At 41.7% G+C, this 26,722-nt stretch overlaps 1 protein-coding gene across 1 annotated transcript in view; it reads right to left on the reverse strand.

Moving 5' to 3' along the window:
• Positions 1–366: 366 nt before the first annotated feature.
• Positions 367–26,722, reverse strand: part of LOC128274663 (proteoglycan Cow) — a 59,674-nt gene continuing 33,318 nt past the window's right edge. The window contains exons 2-11 of the mRNA XM_053012927.1: positions 22,986–23,100; positions 16,715–16,817; positions 14,356–14,388; positions 13,354–13,826; positions 10,148–10,278; positions 6,521–6,640; positions 6,146–6,341; positions 3,813–4,202; positions 3,591–3,728; positions 367–3,326 (exon numbers count right to left, since the gene is read on the reverse strand). Coding sequence (XP_052868887.1) covers positions 3,214–3,326; positions 3,591–3,728; positions 3,813–4,202; positions 6,146–6,341; positions 6,521–6,640; positions 10,148–10,278; positions 13,354–13,826; positions 14,356–14,388; positions 16,715–16,817; positions 22,986–23,100 — 1,812 coding nt within the window. The 3' untranslated portion in view covers positions 367–3,213. The remainder of the gene's footprint in view (positions 3,327–3,590; positions 3,729–3,812; positions 4,203–6,145; positions 6,342–6,520; positions 6,641–10,147; positions 10,279–13,353; positions 13,827–14,355; positions 14,389–16,714; positions 16,818–22,985; positions 23,101–26,722) is intronic.

A 26,722-nucleotide genomic window follows, 5' to 3' on the forward strand; every position in this document is an offset into this window, starting at 1 on the left:
CTTGATTTTAAGTGGCAACGATGAGCGTATACGACTAGCCGACCACCCGAACTTCTTTCCGCTTGAAGTAGCTTTGTGAAAAGAGCAAACGGTCATTACTTAATTACTTATGCTGCTACTACAATCGCCGAGTGGTCCTGGTCGTTCGTAGTGAAAACACTCGATCTAACATTTCAAATCTCAAGTAGGTTCTTTGCAGAAAGTATTTATTACTATATTTTTCGGATTATGGAGTGCATAACAACCGAATGAAGTTTCTAAACCCCTCTTTGATCCCGTAAACAGATGATGGAAATCAATCCACATTTCTTTCGCATTCTAAAACCGTGATAGAAAGAAACACGTTATTTGTTTAGTTTTCTTCTATCCAATCCGTCACACGATGTATTGATGAACATTTTTTATGCACACACTACTGTAGCTGCTGTTCAGTTCACCATCAATGTTTTGATTTTACAGCATGGCCGCGTGCTTGCTTTTTCTGGTTTCGGCAATACAGTGGAGGTTTTTAGTTCTCTTCCCGTTACAGTATCTAAAGCAACATAGTACCTTCGTGAGCTGATGACATCCATACCAATGCTCTTTCGGTGTCTCTTTCAATAGTAGTTGTTCTGCAAAAGTATTTACTGTGTACTACAAAGCACTTTACTATGGCCATTGTCTCGACAATCTGATGCATCAACTGTTCGGCTGTCTTTCGTCATTCGTTAGCTTACGTTCCTTATAAATGTATGAAAGGTATTCTTACTAAATGAAGCACACCGTTTTTCAGTTTCGTTTCTAGTAATACCTCGTAAGACAGCAAGTTTATTTATGCTGAAGCTGGTCTTCTTTGTAGGTGAGTTTTATGTAGAAATGCAGTAGAAAATATGTGTAGAGTGCAAGTGAATTTTGGTACTATTTTTTTGCCTGGTTAAATCGAAACTCAATACCTTTTAAAAGTCAAGTATCATTGATGAAGAAATATAGGACTTCACATTGCAAACCGCTTTTCTTCAGCGTTTTGTATAATAGCAATAAAACGAAGCCGCTGCGATTGAAGTTTCATAGTTTTCTACAGTTTTCGTCGGTTTTTCTTGTTTTTGAATGTGATACATTCAACTGTTACAATTTTTCTAGATAATCGTACCGTATCGGTATTTTAAAATACTGTCTTTTCATATTGGATGTTTGCGAAATGAACGTAATGATGCTGTTCATGTTCCCAATAACTGTTGCATTACACTAGCAGTGCAGTTTGCTCCTTTGGCTCTCCAGAGACAAACAATCAGATTGCTCCTACATATAATGGTATCTTGGTTTTACGGAAATAGTTGTGACGGTGGCAAATTAAGTGCTGTCTATTGCGCTGACGTTATGCTTTGCTCTACCAGTCGATCAGTTTGATAATGGTGAGGCATAGTCGATTTTAGTTTGCGGCTTTGGTAAAATATTGATAGCAGTTGCGGTATTAGTAGTAGTAGTAGTAGTAGTGTTACACAACAGAGTTCATCTGGTTTTGTAGGTTGACGTGGCTTGTCTGTATTCTAATGAACGTTAAAAGCAGAGTGCACTTTTATTTTATTTGGTTTTGTAACTATCTGTGGTTTCTAAATCCATTACATCACATAGGGACACACGAATCGCATATGCTTTACGGCTAAGTTGACAGCTGGCGAGCGTGGTCTGTGGTATTCTTCAGTGTCTACTTAGAGTTAAAGTATCAGTGAGAGACACAGGCGTGTGTAATTTACTGTTTCTGCACAAAAGCACGTGTACGAGTGTGGGATGGACATTTGTCGCTCACAAAATTCTTTCAGTTAAGGTAATGACTTTTTGTTTGTTTGAGTCTTTGCATTGGTAGTCACATGGTTTTGTTCACCTTCACTGGTCACGTAAAAAATCCGCGAATGTGGGCACACTTACTCAAGTGTTCGTTACGTCTATTCCATCATTGTTCGTGTCGCTTGCCCTTGCTCATAGTTTTACTGTATTGCCGCCTAGCATTTTACCTATTTGCTAATTTCTTCGCGTTTAAAGACATTGAAAACTCATGCAACTTTACTGTACCGTTCACTGTAATTAACGAATTGGAATGACTTAGCCACACGCCCTTTTCTGTACGATAAACCATTTATAAGAAATCATACTCCACGATTTCGGGTTTGTTCATGGATTTATTCATGTTAAAATTTTCTAGTAGAATTAGTATGAATCGTGCCATTTAATCTTCTGGATTTTTCCGAATGCTATCAATAATTTATGGGTTTCTCCAGTTCTCTCCGCAGGCTCTATCAGTTTTGTAGCTTTATTCATTATGACTTGATGGGAGCTACTACTAAGACCAACTCCTCCGTTAGTTAGTGCAGTTTTTTTTATCTTAATCATGCCTGATTGCCATTCAACATATCGCAACACTCACTCACTATTTGCAGTTTAGCAGCAAAGACGGATAGCACTAAATAAATTATGTTACCTTATATCTAAATTTAAAGGACTGTTATCTGACGTTTGTAGACTCTCTTACATCCGGTTTAAAATGTTTGGGCGTAACAAGTTACGGGAAGCGGAGATCGTGCTGCGGTCGTCTAATGTTGCTTATTCTGAATTCTGGTCGCTCGGTTCCAACAGCTCGCTAGGTGTAATTTATGTTCTTGAATTGAAGTTCCAATTCTGAAATGCCAGTGAACAATGACGCGACGCGACACGTAAATCTGCCGAAATTGCAAACATAAAGAGGATCACGTGCGTTTCACTCTGTCGTATCTGTTACACATTTTAGATCCAATAGCTCTTGGTTCTTATGAGCCGATATTTAAGCTTACTCCTTTCACATTACAACGTTATTTAGGACGGGAGCGACACATTTCGAAAATGTTTTGCGTAAATCGTTAGACAGCCGGCCAACGGACAGCATTCCAATTAGTTTTTTTACACTCCGAATCAACCTCTGATTGATACAACTCCACCGCCACCATCGGTGGACGGCAAGGACGGGAAATGGGAGATGATTTGTCTAATTCATCATTTGCTGTCTGACCTAAACAATATACAGCGGAATACGTGAGGAGCATTCTGTAGACCACCTCCGCCGCGAGTGTTTCAATAATGTCCGAATACAATAAACGATGCGCACTAACACAAACGTACAGACGGATTGTTTCCTCACAGAATAAAGTTACATTAAATTTTTGGAAGAAACAAACAATTACGCCAATTATGCATGCCGCGTGTTTAGAATACCAATAGGCGGTCGGCGCTTCCCTCTTGGCTGTCATCGTCATCGTCGGAATCTTCCGTGTCTTCGTCGTCCGAATTGAGGGTAGTGGCATTGTTGATGATTTCTTCTGTGTGGGAAAAAAATGCCCAAAATTATTAGCTGAGTTCCTGCCACAATTCAGTCTATCGAATAATCACATAGGCACTCGTTTGTTGCACAATAGAGACGTACAGAAAGTTATGAGCTCTACGCCGGAAAACTTAATGGAGGCGCATGGTGGCTTAAGAACTAGAGTGGAGACGCGTGGTGGTTTACGGTCTTAAACATTTAATCTATATGCGACGGTTTGAAGTCAGCTTCATTGTCAATAAATTGTAACCGGCTAACTTACCGCAGTTTGGTTTTCCTCGGGTGCGCGTGTTGGCAAACTCGACGCCGTGCTCATCCACACACCAGCAAATACCGACGGCCTGATGGCATTGTGTTGGCTTGTAGAATCCTTGGCTATCGCAGTCTGGGGCATACGAGCCTAGTGATTGGGAATCGAACAACAAAAGAGTTCAGCAAATAGCATTTAAGGTTCATTATTGTTCTTGCACTATTGCACAATTACCACTCAAGTCGTTGCCCAATCGTCGCCGGACAGCGGCACAAGGGCGATCAGTTTTTTCGAAGCAGCGGCACCACTCACGAGGATCTATCGTGTTGTCCTGGTCGAGATCGCATGTATCGATGAACGGTTTGATGCATCGTTCGTTCTGGTCGTGTTCGAGGTCATACAGTTCCTGCGTGGACAGCTCGCCATCGTTGTTCAGATCGAGATGGCCAAACATCCAGCGCGCTTCGAGCTTGCACGCCCCTGGGAAATGGATCTTGTTCTTCTGCTGCTGATGCTGCCGCCGCTTCTTGCTATCCGCCATGATAACGGAGAACCAATCGAGCAACCGGTTACCGATGGCCGTCAGTTGCTGTGGCTTACACTCGCTCGACTTCATCGGGTACCCTGTTCGGATGAGATTGTAAGTTTACGCGAGTAAAAAGAGCAAAATTAGTGACTGTTGACTACGTGAAAAATTACTTTTAAATCATTTCGGCATTAATAGAACGTTGCGGTTAATGGCAATCGATGAACGCGGTGATCCGATGAGCTCGAAACATCGGCAAGGCCTCCGGCGGGCTGTGGCGCTGATTTGCTAATCATCGTCGTTAATTAGGTATTTTCGTCAGACGTGACGGACGGTTTGACGGGCCGAGTTGTTGCCCTTGATTGGCCGAATGGGGTGAGGCGTTCGTGAAACGAACTGTGATAATGACGTTTCCAAAACATGGTTGGCCATAAACTTTCCAGCTTGCGAAGTAGAAGAAAGATGGAAAAGTCCTCTACTAACTTCAGTGTGACAAATTCATACTGTGAAGGTCGGAAGTCCTACCTCACGAGTTGGGACAGTTACGGCCAGTATGGTTAGTAATTATCAGGGACCGGTATATTAACATATCTGAATTCTTGTCATCCAAAAGGGCATGACCTTTTCTCTTACTTGGAAAAGAACCACGATTGCCAATAGTGTGTGTTTGTGAGAAATCAATTTTCGTTTTTTTACGTTTGCTGTTAGACGGTTCATTTTTGATCTTGTCGATGTAAGGATAAGCTTTTGCATGTTAAATGCAGAGGTTGCTGAACCAGCTTGTGGCATGACTGCTATTTTATCAACCAACAAACGTAATGTCGATGGCATGTAACCACAAAGGAATGTACCAGTTGTTGCCAGCAAAACAAGCCACCGTTACCAATGCCATAGCCTTTCCTGCCGTGGTTGGTTGCTGCGTAGGACACTCTCGTAGCATAGAAAGTTAAACAATGCTTAAATGCCATTAATCTTTCTCGTTCACTCGCACGCAACATCATGCTTGTTTGAGATAAGCATAAAAAAAACCTGCTTGCTGGGTAAGGCCTTTGGCCAATGTTGTCAGAATGTCTCCAAGGAAACATAGCAACTCTGTGAAGCACATGATGACACGCGTTTTAATTTCAGCTCCGACCGCGTACGGCCGTGAGCACACAGAGAACTGGCACAGGTAACAGCAGGGATGCGTTCGCTATTTGTTTCTCCTGTTTTGAAACTTACTCTCGTGCTTCTAGATTTAAATGAGTTTTGCTGTTTCAAGATATGCAAACAGTTCGCTCGCAACGCGCAAAGGTTAAACAGAAATATTTAGCAGGGTTACGGTTCGCGTGCCTCAACGACCAACTCGACTGCAGTAACGCAATGAGCAGAGGATTTATAATCAGTATTCTACGGATGTAGTATTGCTCGATGAGATAAACGGTGAGGATCTGAGTAAAACGTTCTACGCTCAACGTACCGGAAGCAGAACCAAGTAAATCGCACAGACGTGCTACTCTAACGCGGATGGATAAGTTCTTGGAGCAAGGGTTTTAAATTCATGTCAAATTGTTACATCAAGCACATGGTTTACATTAGGATATTTCGAAATTATGCACAAAAACCAACTTAAACATAATATAAACTATGCCAGTTTTGTGTAATCTTCTTTCAGAAAGAGTGTTGGTTTTAACGAGAATAAAATAGGTACTATTGTTATTGCAAATGGCTATTAATTAGTAGCTACGGTGAAGCCATCGTGACGCGGAAGTGACTGTTCCTTTGAATTGGTCTCATACGAGTAGCAGCGGAAACGCTGGAACATTCCCTACCACGCATGCTGGCACTCAGCGTTCGGCCAATTTGTGGAACAGCCGTTTTTGAGCTACGTGCAGCGTGTTGCGAAAGTCCAATTAAGTCCAGTCGGATACGTTCGTGATCTACGGCGTAAAACTACTGCTTCGCCACTGTCACGATGACGTTTCACGTTGCGCTGTCCTCGTGCAAATGCTTGTGGAACTGTTTGTGTGTTTGCTTTTAATACCGTCCTAGTGCTACTTACGTGCCATGCCGCCGGACTGTTTCGATGGTTTGTTGTTGGTATTACCATTGCCGCTGACCGGCTTGTCGAGGACCTCGTTGTAGCCTCGGATTTTATGCTTGTCTTCACCGAGGTGTGCCGAACCACCGTTGGACGAACCGTACCCTTCGTACTGGCTTGCTGCTGCCGACTGACGAGACGTCTGTAACGAAGGTTGCTGCACCGAGTGGGTAGAGACACATGAGATGAAGAAGGAAATGAGTAGCGTCATAGTAAAGATAATTTCTTCACACACAGCTACACGTTAAATGTTCTGCCTTAGTTCCTCGGCACACGGCCGAGACCCTGGAACTTTGTGTACATGCCGTTAGGCTGATGATAAATCCATAGACCCACCTTGCTCTTGTACGTGGTGTACTTAATGTACTTGTAGTGTTTGTTGTCGTACTTGATCTCTTCGGGAGTGAAAGTGTACTGCGAGTTGATGTGGTTGTAGTGGCGGTTTTTTTCCTCCTTCTGTTGCCGAAGATACCATGCAAAAGAGAACGAAGAGAAAGTACTGAATTACAAATAGTTTGATATTTCCTGCCAGAGACTCGCATGCCGATAAAAAACTGGATAGCCATAATCATTGCACACATAGAAGACACAGTAGAAGACACAGTGCAGTAAACGAAAACGGATGTTCAGTTACGTCAAGGATACCAATGGTGCGCAAATGTCAATAGAAAGGCATGGTGAGCTTTTAATGAGGCGAGTTTTCTCACGAACTACTCTATGAAGTTTCTCAAAACTCCATGCTCTTGGATTTCGTTCTTGGGAATAGTTTTATTTACCAAAAACTAGAAATAAAATCAAAATAACTCGATGACTTACAGAATCAATCATGAGTGTCCTATGTTGTGTGACACTGGTGCGCATACCTGCTACCAATCCCGGCTGGTTTTTGCTTTTTTCGTCCCTTCTTCTTACGACCTGTTTTCGTGGGCACATAATCTGCCCTACATTACATGAGATTAAACGAATACCGTCCCGTGTTTAGCTTTGGGGTCCTTTTTGGTGTCACAAAATTGATTTCTTGCAACGCGATCTAATCAACGTGTTAATGCGTTCATAACGTATACACCGGGTATAGAAAAGAAGATCGATATTCTTTACTGTAACGTGTTTTTTTTTCGTTCTTACCCTACAGTCCCGTTATTTATACGCCCAAGGCATCAAATAAGCGCCCTACTATAAGAATGACTGAAAGTCATCATGACGTACTGGTCGCAGATTAAAACGATAAGCGATCGATTTGGGGCCGTGGTGACGCTTATGGAACCATGACAAAAAGTGCTTTGAACAAACGACGAAATTTTCTGTACCGATATGATTTATGAAGCTTATAACGGAGAAGCTTAGAAGCGCTATAGAACAAGGCAAGATATCAACCTTACTGTAATCATCAAAAGACAACAATTTATGTAAGCTTTGAGGAAGTTAAGAGGTTTCAGAAATGCAATTGCAACATACGTTTTACGTAAATCTAAAGACTCTTTAAAACATTTGAGGAAACGGGTGCATCGTAAGCCGAAATGACACAACGGAAACGTTTCGTTTGCTATTTTTTTGCCCGGTTGTGGAAAATGTTCTACACGAGGAAATGTATTTGAACTATGGTTGGGAAAAGGGTTTTTTTAAATGCTCCATGGCAGTTCACGTGACCACGTCACTCGAAGCAGAAAAACCCACCAACGCTTCCAACCTGAAGCTGAAATTATTCTTTTCGGTTCCACCGGACCGAAGAATGTCCGTATTTTCACTTCCATCAAAACTGGAGTTATGCTTCGCCTTTTGCTTCGCATTGTTGGGGTCCGTTTTATTTTTTGTTCGTTTTCCTTCTCTACTTGACCAACCGAGTTTTACGTCCCTCCCCTAAGAGCTTAATTAGAGTTGAATTACTTTTCGTTGTAAATAATATTAAAACAACGCTGACGGCCCATCTGCGAGGGAACCCGTTTGGGTCCCGGCGGCTGCGGTGCCCAGGTGAAAATGCTACGAAAAGGAAACTGAACAAAAGAAAATGAATTCTGAAAATTCGCAATTGTAACTTTCACAACAGAATTTGCTGTAGGACAAACGGGCGAAGCCCGAACCGCAAAGTTCCATCGCAACCCGATTCCGAGAGCATGGGGTTTGGGTACGCTTTCTAGAAGAAGCAACTTGTTCCAATTTGGTCGCGAGTGGGAAAAAGGGAAACCTTCGAACACGCCAACTGTGCACAAGTATTGGTAAAAGTAATGGCGAGCGACGACCCGAGCTAGTTTCAGTTCAAGATGCCCATTAACGATTCCAATGTGACCGTTAAAACTTTCGATTTTATTTAATCTTAGACTTAAAAGAACTAGAAGAAGGTGTACAAACAGCGTAATTTGTAGAATAATTTAGGACGTTCTATTGTTTTAGAGAAGAAAAATCCAAACATAATTTTTTATACCGCCCAAGTGTATGCTGGTTTTGATAAGTATTCGCAAAGTTGTCTAGAGTATTAATATTTACAATTTGAGCAATATAAACCAAAAATACCACTTTAATGCGTAGTGTAAGGTTGTGATTTAATATAACGTTTACCGACCGACGGAACGTTAAAGCGTTGTTGCCGCAACAAACGACATATGCAAACATCGCTGCGTCCCAGGAGAACAGTACGTTACAAGCTAACGGCTCACAGAAAAGAACGAGTTGTGCTATTTTATTGATCCCAACAGATTGGTTATAACGTTCACTATCGTCCCCGTGGAGAGTCGAAGCGCCGAGTCGGAATACTGAGGATTTTTTTTTTCACTTTCCTATGTGCTTCGAAATGCCCATCGATATCTTTATATTATCCTTTAAGCTTCTGTTTCCAGAAATATAAACCACCGCGGGTTCGTTATGGCTTGCTACTTGACCCTAGCAATCTACCGAGCAATGTATACAACCGCTTATCACACCCGCAAAAGTGGTCCAGCTGAAGCGCACTCCAGGGCTGCTGGATTCCAATTTAAAGTTGTGTAACATGTGGCTGTGATATATTCGTGATGGAGTTTCTCGTTTGTCCGTCGGTGGTTTTTCATCCGTCCATCGAAAAGCTGCACTCCGCCCGGACCGGCATGTGTACATACGCAGCAGCAATTTCTCTCTCGGGGCAAATTCATCCTGCCATGCATGTGTTTTTCCTTCGCTCAGCGAGATTTCGTTTTTGCTTCGCCTTTGTCTGCTATCTGGCGTGTTTTGCCCTAACGGAGTTGGTCTGCGGTGTATGTGTGCCTCGGCGGGCGCCGATAAAGTGACGAAAATGACTAGGAAAATGAGAGAACATTTGGGCATTGTTTTCTCAAGTAAGCATTATTTGACCGCTTTCTTCTGTAAACACCAGCGGATATAGTGCGACACTTCTTGTGTTACTGCAAACAACCTTGGCTTGGTTTATTTGTTAGGACCACAAAACCAAGAGGTCAAATAAGCACAATATTAAACAGTTGCTTACAATCACAGCCTAGCTCATACGGGCCACTAATCACATCCCATCGTCATTGAGAAGAAAATGTTCAAACAGTTCATTTTCAAATATTTAGTTTTCTAAAGATTATGGCAAGTTCATGCCCATTGCCATCCGCAATTTGCTTGAATTTCGAAACAATTGTCATAGACCACTAGACTGTTTAAGGATGGCTGATCGGTTCACTGGCCGCCCCATTTCTCACCAGCTTAGTGGTCGTGTTTCACACTACCGGGAGATGATGCGCCATAATGCGGAAAATTGAAATCCACTGATGGATGGCGTTTGCACGACCGGTAACTACCTCGACACCCAGCGGCTGTCCAGTTCGCCTTTTTCCATCACGGCCGGGGCCACACATTATAGGAACGCCACGTAAGATAGGGAAAAATGCGTTACCAGTGTGTGGGGAAGCAAAAAAATCAATATCTTCTTTTCCCGGAGGGCCGAAACACCCGGGAACGGGCCAAGAACGGGAGGTAACAATTCATCAACCTTACCTTGCCCGGTGGGATGAGGTTGTCTGCGTTGATGTCGTTGCTGTCGATCGTCCGCTGGTACTTGGCATTGAACGCACTCATCCGGTCCGTCAGCCGTTGTTGTTTTTTCAGATCCAGAAGCAGGTTGCCATCTGCAAACGAAATCGAACGGAAGCGTTAGGACACAGAGCGTAGAATGGAAGAAGATAAAAACGAGCAAAAAAATCACCAACATCCCCAGAGTTCGCTCATTCGGACCAAGGATAAACACCAGCGACCCAGCGCGACGATGATTGTGTACGTAAGGGTGGGCCTGTATTGTGTCTGACTGTGGCGCTTATGTATGAGAAATCATGGTTGGACTTTCGCAATCGGATCGAAATGAAATGAAATGGAAAGAAATAAAACTGAAGCACCGACAGGAAGAAACAAGGAAAACGGAACGAAACAGAAAAAATCTAAATTGCACTTTCCTCTTGTATGATGGGGCGCCGGCGGCCAGAATAGGATTCCTCATTTGGATGGGTCTCTTTTTTCCCATTTTCTTGCCACGTCGAACTACCCATTAGGAAGTAAGAAAAGAAAGAAACGAATCCTGATGGCTGACTTTAATTTCTAGCGCCATTATGCTGCGGCCCTTTGCTGGCGGTAGATCATCAACAGCATTACGCCCTAATCCTGCTACCAACATCGGTCGAGACTCTTATCAATGGAACGGTATTGGTGATGTAGTGTATGAAGTCCCATTGGTTCGGCTTCACTCTAGGGCTCAGTGTGAACAGGTTGATAAGTTCGAGAAGTGCAAAAGGTATTCTTAATGTTTCGTGTTGTATGTTTCGTGTCGTTTCGTATCGGTTCCCGCCTTTTGTATGGACTAACCAAAATCAATTCTATTCATCGTTGCAATAAAGTGTTTCAATTTCTTCGTGCGCACAACTCTAACCCACATTTGGTGGCTCTCCACACTCGGTTGTCCGGTCCGGATGTACAAATAATTAGATTAAAGTGCTTTTCCTTTCGTATGCTCTTGTCTTGCCTGGCCTTGGGCCATATTTCCGGACTGTACCGGAAAGAGGGATCAGCTCCATCAATCAGCTCATCAAAAAGGAATTTGTGCAATCGGTCGGAATTTATGGGCAATTAGAGGGAACAGAAAAAGTAGTCTCGTCTGTGCTCGGTTTCTTTCCTACGATTAACATGACCGATCTGCTATCTGTTACCGTTTCGTGTGGGTCTACCGAAGCAAAAAATCCACACACTTTCCGACTATTCGGGGCACTAGAGCACGTTATAGCTACATTCTTATCACTGCCCTAGCAGACACAAACGAAATTTAGTTTAATCTTTCATTGTGCACAATGTTCGCACTGGCCACATGTGACCCATCAATTAGTTACAGCATCAGCGATCTTTTCCCGCTTCTCGATACGTAGAATGGCGAGACTATAATTACTGTAGAGACTCTAGGCAGAAAAACTGGACTTCGGCCTTTCGTGGAGAGTTCCAAATAGGTTTGGTCTATGGAGAAGATGTATCACGTTTGATTGATGGTACGCCAAACGTTACAGAAACTTATTAGTTATTTAGTTAGTTAGTTGGGGAACTGAAGCAATGAGTCCAGTGCTTGCAAACAGAACGCTCGAAAACGGAAATTAAAATGTTTCTCGGTGCTTATGTTGTGCCCTAGAGAAACGCGTTGAGCCGCAAACGGGCAAGGAAGCTTCTACTCTTGAGTTCTTACAAAACAACGGTGGTCCGGTGCACGAACAAGTGGATAAACGTCGTCTTACTGTCGACTGGAAACAAATTTATACAGGTTCTTTTGTTGCTACTACGCAGTTACGGCGGCGTTGTGAGGGCCGAAGATGGCAAACAAATGGACAAGTACAGAAAAGACAACTCCCGTGTAGCATCATCTTCGTCATCTTCGCAGTCACCTAAACTATACCGCTCAACGACGCTGAGATGACTGCAGCAATATGCGCTGGACACAGCACCACTGTAACTGTAAGCAACAGTGAGGCCCAGTACTGACACTGGTGGTTTTAAGCTAGTAGCAAAATAAAATAAAAACGCAGCTCAGACAAACATTTCAAGCACAAAGTAATGCTGACAAACACGTCAGACCCCATACTGGGACCGGTGCGCGGACATTTGCTGTCTCAGATGGTAATGGGCTACGTCCATAAACAGAAGCATATCGTCCGGGTGGATCAAGGATGATTCAAAATGTTCCGCCATGCACGACAGAATGTAAACATAATTTAAATTGCTTTTATTCTTCCGCCCTATAGGCTCCGTTCTCGTGGTAGTTTACCTCCGTGGCACCGGTTTGCGCTACACTCAACGTAAAATGGTACGACGTTGTCTCTGCGTAGCATCTTTGGTAGGAATAAAAAAGCTTACCTCGTAGGGCACACGGGGCGTCATATTTTGCGGAAACTAGAGACCGCCAGCCATGCTTCATGTGTTTGCATGATCGCAATTTCACCAGGATGTTGGTGGCATAACATTTCGCAACTCATGCGTCCCAGGCAAAGGTACGCGTCCGTACCGCGTACCAGGCAAATGGGAATGGAACACATCTGGAACGACTTCTTGTACAAGTGGCCCCGTCGCAAGGTTGCAGTAATAAATTATTGGAACAATTACTGTGAGACATGGTACACATTGTATTTTTAATTTGTTTCATAAAACATAAAAAGCCTGCTCGTAACTACACTCTCGCCTCCCAAAGTCACAGATACATCTCGGAACAGATCTTGAAATATTTGCCGTTCACCATAGGATTAAACAAGCAAAACCATTGCTCAACGAAGTAGTGGAATTTCATGAAAAGTTAGCATATGCATTATTATTTCACACCACATTCTCAGAGCATTACGTAACCGCCAGCACAGAAGCTACGGTGAGCGAAGATATAAGAAAAAAGGTCTAGTACGATAAAAGAAAGAAATTATGCTCGATGAGTTCAACTACTTTCTGCTTTAAACTCTATATTGTACAATTCTATTGAGGATTGAGAATGTAAACCAGAACGCTGGTAGCGCGACATAATTGAGACGTTAGAGAACCACACAGCTTATGTATACATACATTTGCCAGTGTGTCCAATGAAGCGCAATAGAGATAGCGACATGAGTACCGACACCAATAACACCAATGGCGTCAGTTTTCGACTCATGTGTTTGGCCCTCGCGTATCGACCATGCTTTCTGATGGCTTACCTTTGCACGGACAGAACCCTTTGCATTTCACCTTAACCTCACTGGCGTGAATGCAGTTGTGATACTCCAGGCGGCACAAGGACGAATATGTCCTGTTGTCATTACCGCACAGGAAAGTAGGTTTCACTACAGGGCAGGGCTTGCAGTCTTCCTCCTTCTCGCCGGCCTCGCTATCGTAGAACACGTCGTCGTCCTGAGACGAGCTTTCGTCGTCTTCACGATCCTCCTGATCCAATCCACTGCTGGTACCATCGTTGGTGTTGCTTCCTGTGCTACTATCGCCGCTGGCCGCCATAAGCGTCATGCTGCCTCCATCGGCGCTATTGCCACCACCACCGACGCCACCACCTCCACCACCACCAAGGTTAGCTGCGGCGGCTGCAGCTGCCGCGGCATCAGCTTCCGCCTCGGCATCGGCCTTCCGCTTTGCTTCTTCTTCGTCGAAATATTTGCTCTTGCTGATAATTTCTTCCCTGCGGACGATTGAAAGACAACGAAGATATATTACGGTTAACAGGCGCGCTCTATGTTAAGCTTGTCCAAACAAACTTTAAATCTTATAAAATTAAAAGCAAACATCCAACACAAGCATGCAATTTTGCATTGTCTTTTGGAGTGGTAATTGAAAACGTTCAAACAAAGATATTGCTGCTTTGCTTCAAATAAAAACATTTGAAAATAAAAACAAAGATTAGATAACGATACTAATGATGACCTTGTTATCATTACGAACAAACGAGAGGCATGAAATGTTAGTGTTAAATCGTTAAAGCAAAATTCGTGTGACAATCAAACAGTGTGGAGTGCAATCAAAACGTTAAAGCTAGTAACCAACTATCGCATAAAATACCAATAAAATTAACTTCGTAAACGAAGGTACTGTACTCAAATGAACTTCGGAAACTACGAATAAAGTGTTGAAAACTATACACAGCCATTGTTGCAAGTAACTTTAAAAGCGCATTCAAAATGGAAGAGGATATTTAACAAATCAGTTGGCACCTGTTCGCTAGCGTATTATAGCTGTTGATGAATCTGAAAACAGAATGAACAATAGCAGATACAGTATTGCGGGTAAATGTTTAACATATTCTCCACTAAATCGATGTGTTGTTTACGATAATTACACATAAATTGTGCAAAAAATGACTCTATTGCATGCTACCAATTTTACAATTGTTTGGGTTTTTTGAACGCTGCAATACAATCCCAGATGAAAATTGACTCCAAATAGAACGTAGTACGAACGATTCCCGAGATTACTCGCGCCGCTAAAAACCCTCGGAACTCAAAATACCAGTAAATACTGAATTAGAGTAAAGTTATACTATATTCTGTATCATTAAGCTGCGTTGTTTTTATTAGAGAGTTCCCTTAATGCAACAAACATTTTGGAGACCCTCTGAAGCAAACAAACGCTCCAAAGTCGCAATGCGTTGAGAACGACCACCGGATGCCCCGGGCACTTGAAAACCTCTGTGTTGTGTTTAGTGTGTGTTCTGAAGTGTTAAGTATATGTTTTCGAACGGTTTGCATAACATGCTTTTGCTCTAAATTGTGTTTAGTACTTGCGGATCCACAGCATGAATGTTTTGGTAACTCGAATTTTTTCATGCGTTATTTCTCCCTTGACTTTCAAAACAAACTGCCCTTAGGCTTTTACTTGGCGCGGGTTGTGATTTGTTAAATTAGAACATTAAGAAAGCGAAAAAGTATTGGTTTGTTAGATTTTTTGACAGAAATGAATGAGTTTCTTTTATAATCACTTGTTTTATTAGTTATCACTATGTCGCTTATAAGACACTGATGTGTTAATATAAATTTTATGTAGATTTTGGTCACGCAGTATAGTTAAGAAATGTTACGAAACATCATTATGTATCCTTGCGATAGGGGTGGAACTGTGAGTACGGGCGCCTTTCATTAGCTGACCCATCCCACTAACATTAAGGCTTGTGGCACTTGCTCCAGACCCCGTTGCATTCTTAATACCATTCGCGTCATTCGCGTAGGGTGGCCTCCACGCAATGAATGGCGCGGGGTCGCCGCTAAACTACAATCACGGACAGCAATATGAGCCAACAAACTACGCTAACTATGAGCCAACAAACTGTGTTGAACCTCCATTTCTACGCGGGGCTACAGGTTTGAAATCTAATTTTCGGTTCTGCGCTGGCCTGCCACTAGAGGACTATAAGTATGAACAAAGAAAGTGCCAACCGAAGGGTGCTGTTACTAAGAACTACCACAACATTGACAGAACATTGTCTAGCCATTTCATGGATGGAAGTTCGCTTGGAGCGTGGAGCGTCAGTAAAAACTACTAGAAAACTAGTTTCCCTGTCATAGCAGCTGCACACTCAATCAGAACGTCGTTTTCTTCACTTTCCGCACCGCATTTGCATTTTAAAGGGATAGCATGTCGCCGTCATTCATTGAGAGCGCTTCGGCGGTGTTTGCAGATAGAAAGGGTAGTTTTAAACTCTCATCAACGACGCTACTCCCACTCAAAATTAAACTATTTATTACCATTTTGTATTTCTTTAAACTGTTTAAGATTATTTCTTAGTTTTAGTGCATTTTCACCAAATGCTGCTCTTTCCGTTTGGATAAATATTCAGACAAAAATGTTGGAGCGTAGAAATTTTTGCTGTTTTTTACAGCGTACATTTGTAAGCTTTACAAAACTGTTCAGTCTTCTATTCGGGGTCTTTGAACGACAGCATCATTTTACCCCCTTTTTCGAAACATTTGACGAACTAACGTTGTTGAATTCTTTCATGGGCAGATAACATTTATATGTGTTTCAAAATAAAGTCCCATAAGAAAGTTTTAATAATATCTCTTGGCAAACTCATCTTTTCCAGATGAACTATCTGCCAAAATTGTTCGGGCAGTACGTAGCGGAACGCAAACCAATCAAATTTTTACAGAAAATGGAACACAGATAACTCTCATTACTGAAACCAACTGAAGATATGCAACTTTGTCTTTGGAAACAAAAGTGCTGCCACCATCGTGCGGAAACGGTTTTTAAAACACAAGTTCGTGATATTTTCGAGCAATGGAAAAACGGAAAGCTTTCGACAGTAGGAAAAAAACATTAACAACATCTGATGGGTCGTTTTTCTACCTTTTCTAGGAAGATAAGCAACAAATTTCTGGGTATTGTGTGAACAAAAACCGTGCAATGGAAACAGGAAGTAACGATAGCAGCAAAGCCACAAATCCGCCGAGAGTTGGCAACATTGTCCTGAGGCTGCGATGACTGTCTCAAGCGAAAGGAATTCCCTTGCACCTCCCAGGAAAGTGTATGCAAAACCCGCCGATAAGAAATGTACGAACTCGTCGATGAACTTACTTGTTCTTATGAAGTTCCTTCTTCGAAACACAAACCGCCGTGTACGCGTCCTCCAGCAGACAGAGTTCTTTTTTCTTACAGTTGAGAGGTTTGCAGAGGTCGCCTGTGAAAAAAGAACATAAAATGAGACAAGGTGCAGATGAAAATGGTGCAATTGAAGGCTTTTCAAATGGCTAGCGACATAGAAAGAGAACGTTCACCATCACTACGTTGGAGGCCGGAGATTGTCAGTCACACTGCTGGCGACGTTTCTGTTTCCATACGAATGGTGAATCGCTAAACCGAGTGTCTGTTGGTAATACCTGCCCCGTTTTCCTACTATCTACACAACATCATTAATTTCGCATTCCAACCGCCTGCTTAAATGTCAAAGCATTCTGATATATTTTGCTCCGACAGACAATGAAATATTCATTCAGCCGCTAGCCCGGTGTGGAGTTGGCATCATCCGTACTGTTAAAGTTGATGAGGCAAGGTGCGCCAAAAGCGCGCGTCACGTTACTCTACTCTTGATAATCCAAGGGGAATGTTCTGCACTATGTTTTAGCGGTTCTTCCTAGAAAAACAACAACCGTAGCTCTACGGACACAGCCCCCAAACAAAACTTTGTTGTGCAAATACAAAAATTTGTTACTAGAATTAGTTTTTCAGTGAAAGTGTTTGGTGTTTTAATTGTAGGTCGTACATCCTCAACTACATTAACCAACTATGTTAACTTCATGTATAAATTCATTCATATTTTTATAAGACAATGTAGTGAATATATAATGTATTAATTGAAACATACTATGGGTTTTAAACAAGAACAAAAAACCACACAATTTGAAAAACATAAATAATAACAATTTTTTATGTTTCTCAAATGTTTGGTATTATAATGGAGGCGCACGGTGTTCGGAACTAATATCTATCAAATTTCTAATATTTTATCATACAGTTCTTATATAGCTTTTATGAAACAACATTGTGAGTTATATAGATTATTTTGTTCATTGCATTATTAGAAGAATAAAACTGCAACTAAGGCCACAATTTGCAACCCATGGAAATGTATTTAGCAGAACGTACTTCAGCATATTTTTGTGCTTCTGTCAAAAGTAGTTCAACACTTTATAAAACATGTTAAAACAGATTCCCTATATACAAACAATTTATGGTATTTTTGCTACAAACGCATTTTTTCCAAATGATGTATAATGTGTTTCATAAATACACTTTACACAATATTTAAATATACACACTTAAGCAACGAAAATCGTTAATATAACATTCTCAAGTCATACGAAAAACGAGCGTTTTTATGGGACTTTATGGTGTCTTTGAACAACCTGAGTGAGCCACATGCATTACCATGTAGCAAGCATTTCCATACCGAAGCAGCTAAAATTGAACGATTATGTCAAAGCTCTCCGCACCAAAGAGCCCATAGGCGTTTGTCATGTTTGATGGCAGTCGCTAGCACCAGCACCTGAGTTTGTTGGCCCGAACCAATGCGCGTTTCAAACCAGACCAAAAAACTGTCGAACGTGCAATCGCCACGCAGAGTGCTCATGGGGCCAACATCTATCGGATCACGTTCCGCATCGCGGAGTTCAGTGTACTGGCTACCCACGAAGATTCAAGCTCCCCACAATTTTGACCCATCGAACCTGATGGGATTAGGCAAACAAACGGAACCAGTACACGCAAGTGTACGTCCCTTTGGCGACCAATCGATAATAAAGATTTAAATGGATAGGTGTCAAAAAGCAGTTCCCAGTGGGTATCAGTTTCCCGACCGGTTCTCCACATCAACGTACCGTAACGGTAAGCTCCTGTTTGAAATCGCTTTATCGGAGAATGTAACAACAAATGGGATCCTATCGGAATTAACAAAAGCTTTATTCAGATTCTATCACTTTTCAACGCTCGTGTCCACGAGAATATGAATGTAGGCCAAACTTTTTAGTGCATATACAGGGCCGACCGTGATTGATAAACACGCGAACGTAGAAAGAGAAACATCGAAGGATGTTGTCGGCTAGGTCAGATAATGAAACAAAATGAACAAGAATATAAAGGTCAAACGGTTCTTCTAACAAGGACCGGTAGAAATAACAAATCAATAGTTAGTTAGTTAGTTAGTTAGTTAGTTAGTTAGTTAGGTGGTTTATTTTTAATCTAAGAAGAACGGACTGGGGCGTATTTAAGTTAGTTAGTTAGATATCCAATTAAATGGCATCGCGGTGCTTCCAGTAGGAAAATGCCACCAACATTTAGTTCCAATAAACTATTCCATGCAATTGTTCGTGAGGTGCTCATTTTCACACTCTCTTATATTGCTCCTTGAAACCACTGTGAATCACTTTCTAAACACTGATACATAGTTATTTACGGAAACAGAAAAATGTGTAGCTAACTTGAGAGTGTTGTTTTAAAAAAAATTCTTGTGGAATTATCTGTTATTTTTCTGGGTGATTTCTCTACCTCGAAAGTGAAGCTTTCTCCGTTGTTTTTATATCCATTCCACACCCATGGTTTGTTGCGATGACGCATCGTTTGGTCCTTCAGTGGTTCAACGCAAGTTATTCCTGGAAACGTAGAACGAGACCGCGACGGTCACCGTCCAACGCCCAATGATCGTGCGACGTGACGACAGTGTCGGTGATGGGTGTGTTGAATGTTGGTTATGTAGTGGTGGCCGTTGCATTTGGTGATGCCATTTGGCATTATGTAAATTTATTCATAATAACCGCGAGCATGCTGATGAGTCCGATATGCCCGGCTCGAAGGCCATCGCATTGGAGCTTCACGTTCGTCGATATTCCTAGTGGCGCTGGACGAATGAAGCGGTTTCAATTTTGAAAAGACCCAAGCAAGTGCCCTAATCATGCACACGCATAACGACATCTACTTGAACATACTTTTAAATTGAATTCGAAGAGTTAATTTTATATGCACGTGAACTATTCGTGAACTTTACTGTATAAAGAGTTCGAAATAGTTAGAAAAAACAGATTGCTGAATGATTGTTGTATCAAACTATATAACGCAAACACGTAAATACCATTCAAAGTCACAGTAAAAAAAGTCATCACTATCGATTGGTAAACGGAAAACCAAATTTGGATAGCCTGCAAGCAAACCACGTTGTGAAGGCATTGTTTGAGGATCCGCTAGAAGTCTTGACCCAATCAACACCACCGATCGACTTCTGCTATTCCCATCACGTTATAATTTAGGTCGCTCTGAAAATTACTTGCAGCTCAACTTGACGACAACTTTCACTGCACCTCGCCGGGCTGTACCATGGTTGGCCACAGCCAGTCCCTTTCCGTACGGCCAACATTTTTCTTTCGCGGAAATATAAATGTTCTTTACTACACCTCGGTCCACCAGAAAATAACTTCCGCAATTCGGACCAACGTTCCACGGGGTTGCTGCTATGGCGTACCGGCAGGTGGTGGTGTGCGTGAAAAATGATCTCGTAAATTTCAACGAATGCGCGAACCTTCGAAGGGTCCCCAAACCATAGCTGCACTGCAACAGATGGACGAAGGGTGCCCACCATTCCAACTGTACCATCCATCTGGAAAGAATTATGCAAAAACTTTCACTACCTACCTTTCGCAGTTGGGCTTGGACTGCGAAGGAAGACCTGAGAGTCGCCTCTAGCAAGTGCTCGCTTCCTGTGGGCATTAGATCTATGTGTCCAGTGTTAGCCATGGCCAAGAGGCTAGAAGCAACACTACCACGCAGCCAGAACCGCTAGGAGCGTTTGTCTGCATTCCATCAGCATTGGCTTTTCGGTACTTTTCTGTGATGCGTTTCATGCTCGAAGAAAGCTTCCGGTGCAATATCGACTGCTACCATTCCGGTATATCGATACGGACAGAAGCTGCCCTGAACGCTTCGTTCGTTGACAGTGGAACAGTCTTTGATTCCGCGTTGCTCGAAAGTGGCACTGAAGCGAGTATTCGAAACCACGCCACCGAGCGCTGACGATGCAATAATGTTACGTAATAATCATATTTATCTCGTAATTTATGGCTTACAGATATCGCTACTGCTGTGCGCTTGCGGATGGGATGAAATTCCCCCGAGCATGCGGCAGTCATTTGCAGGCTGAAGGTGCAGTGAGACGGAACGTGTTCTGTGACCAGGATTCTTCGGTGAAGTGTAACGATGACGTTATCTTACATCGGCGGCAGTTTGGTAGCGAAGACGTTAGAGCTTTACTTTTGGTAGTTTCTTCCGCCTGCGCAGGTCCTGCTAGTTCCTGGATTTTCTTGGCTAGCATATTTAAGATACCCACAGGACGAAAAGGACAGAAACTTCAACTTTCTTTTGCTACATCCTTTGCTACTCTCTGCCATATTTCTGGTTACTACGATAGGTGCAGCATTTGGTGAGACTACTTGGCAACCAAATAAACTGCTTACGAGTGCTCGTTTGTATCGAAGGTTGCTGTTACTTTTTATCAATTTTGCTCGCTACAAAGATCAATCCAATACTGTGCTTTCAGCACAATTCTTGTAGCCGTGGCTAAACACTTTTGGGAGTTATCATGGTGCTGCTACAGACCTACCGTCTCCTTATGATTTAATGTCACACCAAAACCGCGACATGCGAAGCTTTTTCCACATCATTACCCAAGGGACTAGTTAAAGCACTGATTGGCCAATTTCTGGCAGTGTAACTGCAGAATGTCTCAGTGTAGATGCTGCACAATAAACTGTCACATGAATATATGGGGATGGGGAGGACATGCGATAGCAACATAAACATACGCTGCAAGAACAGGCAGTTTCAAGATTAAAGTTTTCCTGCTACTCTGATTCTTTCCATTACAACTTGGCTATGGCTTTCAGAAAGTGTCATCGACATAACCAGTTTAGAATCTCCAACGGTATAGTTTGGAGAAAGCGAGCGCTGACCACTGTTCAAGAATGTTCTTGATGTTAACTCCGAATGTGAAAGATAAAGGATCCAGTCATTCGTGATAAACTGTTTGGTGAATAAGCACATGAGTGACACTGTCGTTTTAATGTTTGTCTTTGTAATGGACAACAACAAATTAGTTCTTGGCTTTTTAAAATGGTAATATAAACAAAATAAACTTTCCACTAGGTTTCAAAGCAGCTGGTATGTCGCATTGCAGGAAAAACAAATACCCAATCCCTGAAATGAAGCGGGATGCGTCGACTGCTCAATGCAATATTTCGAGCTAGTTTATTTTAACACAAGGAAAATTCTGTTTTATTCTTGTGTTCACCTCTGCCGCAAAGGTGTTATCCAGGTAAGTTCAATTACATGGCCACATTTAATTAAAGACAACCTTTGACGTTAGTCAAATGTCGACCTTCCGGCAACCATTCATGCTTGACGAATTTCCACTGGGTATCGTTACTTCCGTCCACGACAACACCATAATTAACATAGCTTATTTCTTCCATCCTACACGTACGGTGTGGATAACTTTACGACCGACGATCGCCAAAGGTGGTGCCGGAAAAGACTTAAGCCGATTAGGTTATTGCATATATTGTGAAACGGTAAAGGAGCGAACGCGTGACTGTGGCGTCGTAGGCACTATTCCTTACCATTTTCGTTACCGACGGCAATAACCGACAGTCGTCGATCGATCGGCTATCGCTACTGTTGCCGGGTCCTTCCAGAGATTGAGTCGTTAAATCGAATAAAGAAAATCAATACTGATGCTTGCTGGTCTGGTTTCGGCCTGAACCGACTGCAACATGCCGGAAGAATATACCAGCAGGGCAGCATAATGAGAAAATTCGAACATTTTACTAGTCCAAAATGGGCCTCTGGAGTGACCTATCATTCTCACATCAGGCGCCAGGCGTACCGAATTGCGTTTTTCGTGTCACAGAAAAAGAGGTTTCCTCGGAATTTATTAGCCTAGACTTTTATGTTTTTTCTAACCCTTTACTATATCCAGTCCCACCGAAAAATCTTCTTTGTGGAATTTAGAAAAATGGTTAAGGATTGTAGAAAGCGGCAAACATAGGTCGTGTCGCAATATATCGGACAAAGGTTGGATTAGTTTTCGTGATGGATTTCTGGTTTGGAAAATGGCTTCAGAAGACAACATTAGTACCAATAGACAGGATTCCCAAGGCCCAGATGCAGAAATTATTTTGCTGTTCATTGCAAAAGTGTTACGCATAATAACTCTAAGACGCAACGAATCCTTTATTTATTAATACATACAACAATTCTATGATTATTGTTTTCATATTTAAAAACTAAAAATACACCAAATACTTACTGGATGGGTCGTGAATCCATTTCTTCTTCTCTGTAAGCATTTGTTGTTGATCCTGTTTCAACTGCATCGCTGCCGAAGATTCAAGTTGTTGCTGTTGCTGATTGCTTTTATCGTCCTGTTGGTGTTCAAAGAATAGAAGAAAAAATCCTTTCGTGACAAAGAAATTTTTTATTAAATATCTAAATTGATAATTTTGATAACCATCTATCGATTTGATTACCTTGAATTTGTAAAAACAAACATGTAAACAGTAGTATAAAAAAGCTTCTTATGTTCATTTAGCCTTTCGATTTAAGAAATTGATTTAAAGAATAAACCCGTACCAGCTTTTCAAGATTAAAAAAATATCGTAGCCAAAATAATCATGTTCCCACATTCCTTCTCTAAGTAAATGCTGGAGTCATTCGCTTCATATTTTGGCATTTATTGTATATTCGCTTTATATTGTACAAACAAACACTGGAAGAACAAACGTAGCTTCGATGAAAAACTCACTACAAAGATTTCTCAAGAGAACCAACAGCACGATGTGATTAACAAAACAAAGATGAAGCTGTTCGTTGTAATATCCAATGAAGTAAAATTCATGAAGTTAACCTTCGACTCACTGGCTATATCGACCAAGTTTTCAAAACAGAACGGTCTACACTGAGAAAAAACCTTCTTTCACATCGTTTCCAACAGAATAAATTCAGACGACACCCTGCAGAATTGCTGATGTAATTCTCCGTTGCCCCCCTTTTTGTGATACTGAGTTAAAACGAGTTTTAATTATTCTTTGTGCCAGTTACTTCGTTCTCTGTGTAATGTAAATTTGCCGTTGACATTTCAAAAACAGACCAAAAGAGAGTAAATGTAAAGCGAAAATAGGTATAGGGGAGTAAAAAATAGGGAGTGAATGTAAAATGAAATAAGTGAACTTGCAGAAAGCGACTTTCCCCGAATGATTTTCTTGGTCGAAACACTGCTCTAGTTTCATTTTATTTACCACTATGATGTCTGATTTGTTGTCGCTCTTAGATTGTAGACAAAAGTTCTATTTCAGGGTTTCAATTTTGCTTCTTGTTCATTCGTGGCAAATAACATTGTATGTGAATTCCTTGTTTGTAATATAATTCCATTGATCAAGAGACAATGACATAATGTTGGCGCTGTAGTTGTCTTAAACTTAAACAAAGATATTTAAAGAATTGTTGAAACTACAGTTAGTGACTGTTTCAAGGCCTTATATTTACTTTCAATAAATTCCACGTTTTACAAATCGTTAGTCTTATAAAACGATAAAGCACATTGTTTCAATTACAAAATAGATTTAGTGAGCGTATCATGAAAATATTCATATTGTTTCACTATATAAACACATTTTACAACTATGAAAAAAATGCATTAAACCAAAGGGAAAGGTTTGGCAAGCTGGCATACTTTGCAGTCGAAGATATTATACGAGAAAAGTGTGTAATTCATCACACGACCAGCTATAGATAAATGTCGACACAAATTAAAAATTAATTCCATTGATTTATGTTCGAAACAAAGAAATGGATGGGGAATATTTAATCTATCCGCCACGTAATGGGTCGTCCGTGTTGTCAACAGGGGTCACTGGCCATGGACCTCTTGTGGAAAATATTGGAATAATGTTGAATGGAGATTAATCATAATTGTTATTAAATTGCTCGCCTGTCAAAAGCAACCGGTGCGGTTCGGCGTGGAATCGATTAAGCCTAAGGAGTAAAAAAAAGGAAAAGAAGAAGGAAAAAAACATTGCACGCAAAGCTTGATAGATAGGCACAGGACACGGTCAAGCGTAGAGGCTTGCCAGACTTACTAAAAGCCAGAAAGAAAGAAAAATACATTCGCAAGAAAAGGAAACGAGTGAGAAAAACAGAGTGCAATATGGACCTACAAGACATTTTTACAAAGCGCTAGTACGTCACCGAAACAATTTCATACATAAGATCACCTGATACCGGGACAAGATTGGAAATCTTGAAGACAGACAGGCTAATATGTAGCAACTATAGGGGTATAACGGAGATGAATACCGCCTACAAGATCTTCTCCCACGTTCTGCAGGAACGAATAATCCCAAACGTCGATGAGATAATTGGTGACTATCTGGGAGTATTTTGAAGGGGATAGTCTACCACTAAACAGATTTTCACCATGCGGAAGATCCGTGAAAAGTTGACTATGGCCAGACTACAGTCTGGGGAAACTATGTCGCTCACATCTCGTGTTTAGACGGTCCAAGTAGGGGTTATATAGAACCTTTATTATCCCAGTACTCTCATACGGATCTGACCGAGCGAGTACGCCTCACCAGGCTTCGGTGGGCTGGTTATGTCATGAAAACGGTGGACGACGAATCAACACCGTGCAAAGGACCCCGTTCGAGATGGCGGAAATGCATCGACAGCGGTGTGGGAACAGCAGGGATAACGAGTTGGTTGATGAAGTTGGTAGACCAAAATAATATTTTTTTGCGAATACTTTGAAATAATGGTATTCATGTGTGTTCTGCGAATACGATACAAATATGGGTAATTCGAAGGTGCTTGACAGAAAAAACTTCGACGCTTTTTTGATACGGGTTTTATTCTCCAAACTGGTCTGGACTGGACTGGTCTAAATGCAAACTGGGTAATATTAAAAATCCCCATAATAATGTCCTCATCTGGAGCGCGAAAATTTAAAACGGTCTTTTTAAAACGATCTACTCATCAATTATCATACACAAGGCGAAAACATTTCACACTAAAAGCGAATAGTTGCTCTCCGGTGAGAACCTGACTCTCGATTTTATTTTTGCTCCGTTTGGTAGCATAGCTATATGGTGGCTACCTTTCCAAGTTTTTTACGCATCTGACCGTCAAGTCATGGAAGGGATGAAGGACTGGAAACGGATGTTTGCGATAGAAGAGGAACGGAAATAGTTACCAACGATCGGGGAGAGATTACATAAATTAGTTTTTAAGTGAACTGACAAAGTGGACGAATTATGTAGGATAACAGATTCAGAAACAGTGGGATTAGCCTGTACCATGCCAGACCTCTTTAAGTCCCGGTTTTGATTCTAGGCCTTACGATTAGATTGTTCATCCATTTCAATAAAACTATCGTTGATGAATTGATGAATTTTGCAATTTTCCAACTAAATCGCACCTACCTGAACAATTCTGATGAGATATAGAAAAAAATGAGTATCTAAATAATTAACGAACTGATGAAAATGTTTACTCTAACTCAGTTGAAAGTTTACTCGGGCGTTAAAAACAGTTACTCAATACGAGTAGATCAGGTCTGATTTTCCGATGGTTGATTGATTAATGAACAGATTTGTTTGAAGAGCAGCGCCTGTGGTAGTTGCACTTTGGTGGTGTACCGCAGTTGGATATCTCTGATCGCAAGCCGATGTAGCGCCAGTCCGAAACAGTGCATCCACCACATGGACGGTAATTATGGCCCACGATTATTGTCATACCATATTTGTTCTGGCACACAAATTGGCACTCCTGTTACGTTAAGTTGTTGCGTTGTGGTTACGTCAGCGCACACAACCCCATTAGCAAATGGCCTGCGGTGGAAGAAACACTGCACCGCAGTGCTGTCACCAGTGGAACGAACAAGGAAAGTAACTTCATTAAGGACGAAGTCTGGGGACACTGCGCTCCACAGATATTCTGTTTATCTTCAATTATATCGAGCACCTCGGTGCAACCGATGATGGGGCTGCT

The sequence above is a fragment of the Anopheles cruzii genome, chromosome 3 (assembly GCF_943734635.1).
Source record: "Anopheles cruzii chromosome 3, idAnoCruzAS_RS32_06, whole genome shotgun sequence".
In the NCBI taxonomy this organism is placed as follows: Eukaryota; Metazoa; Arthropoda; class Insecta; order Diptera; family Culicidae; genus Anopheles; species Anopheles cruzii.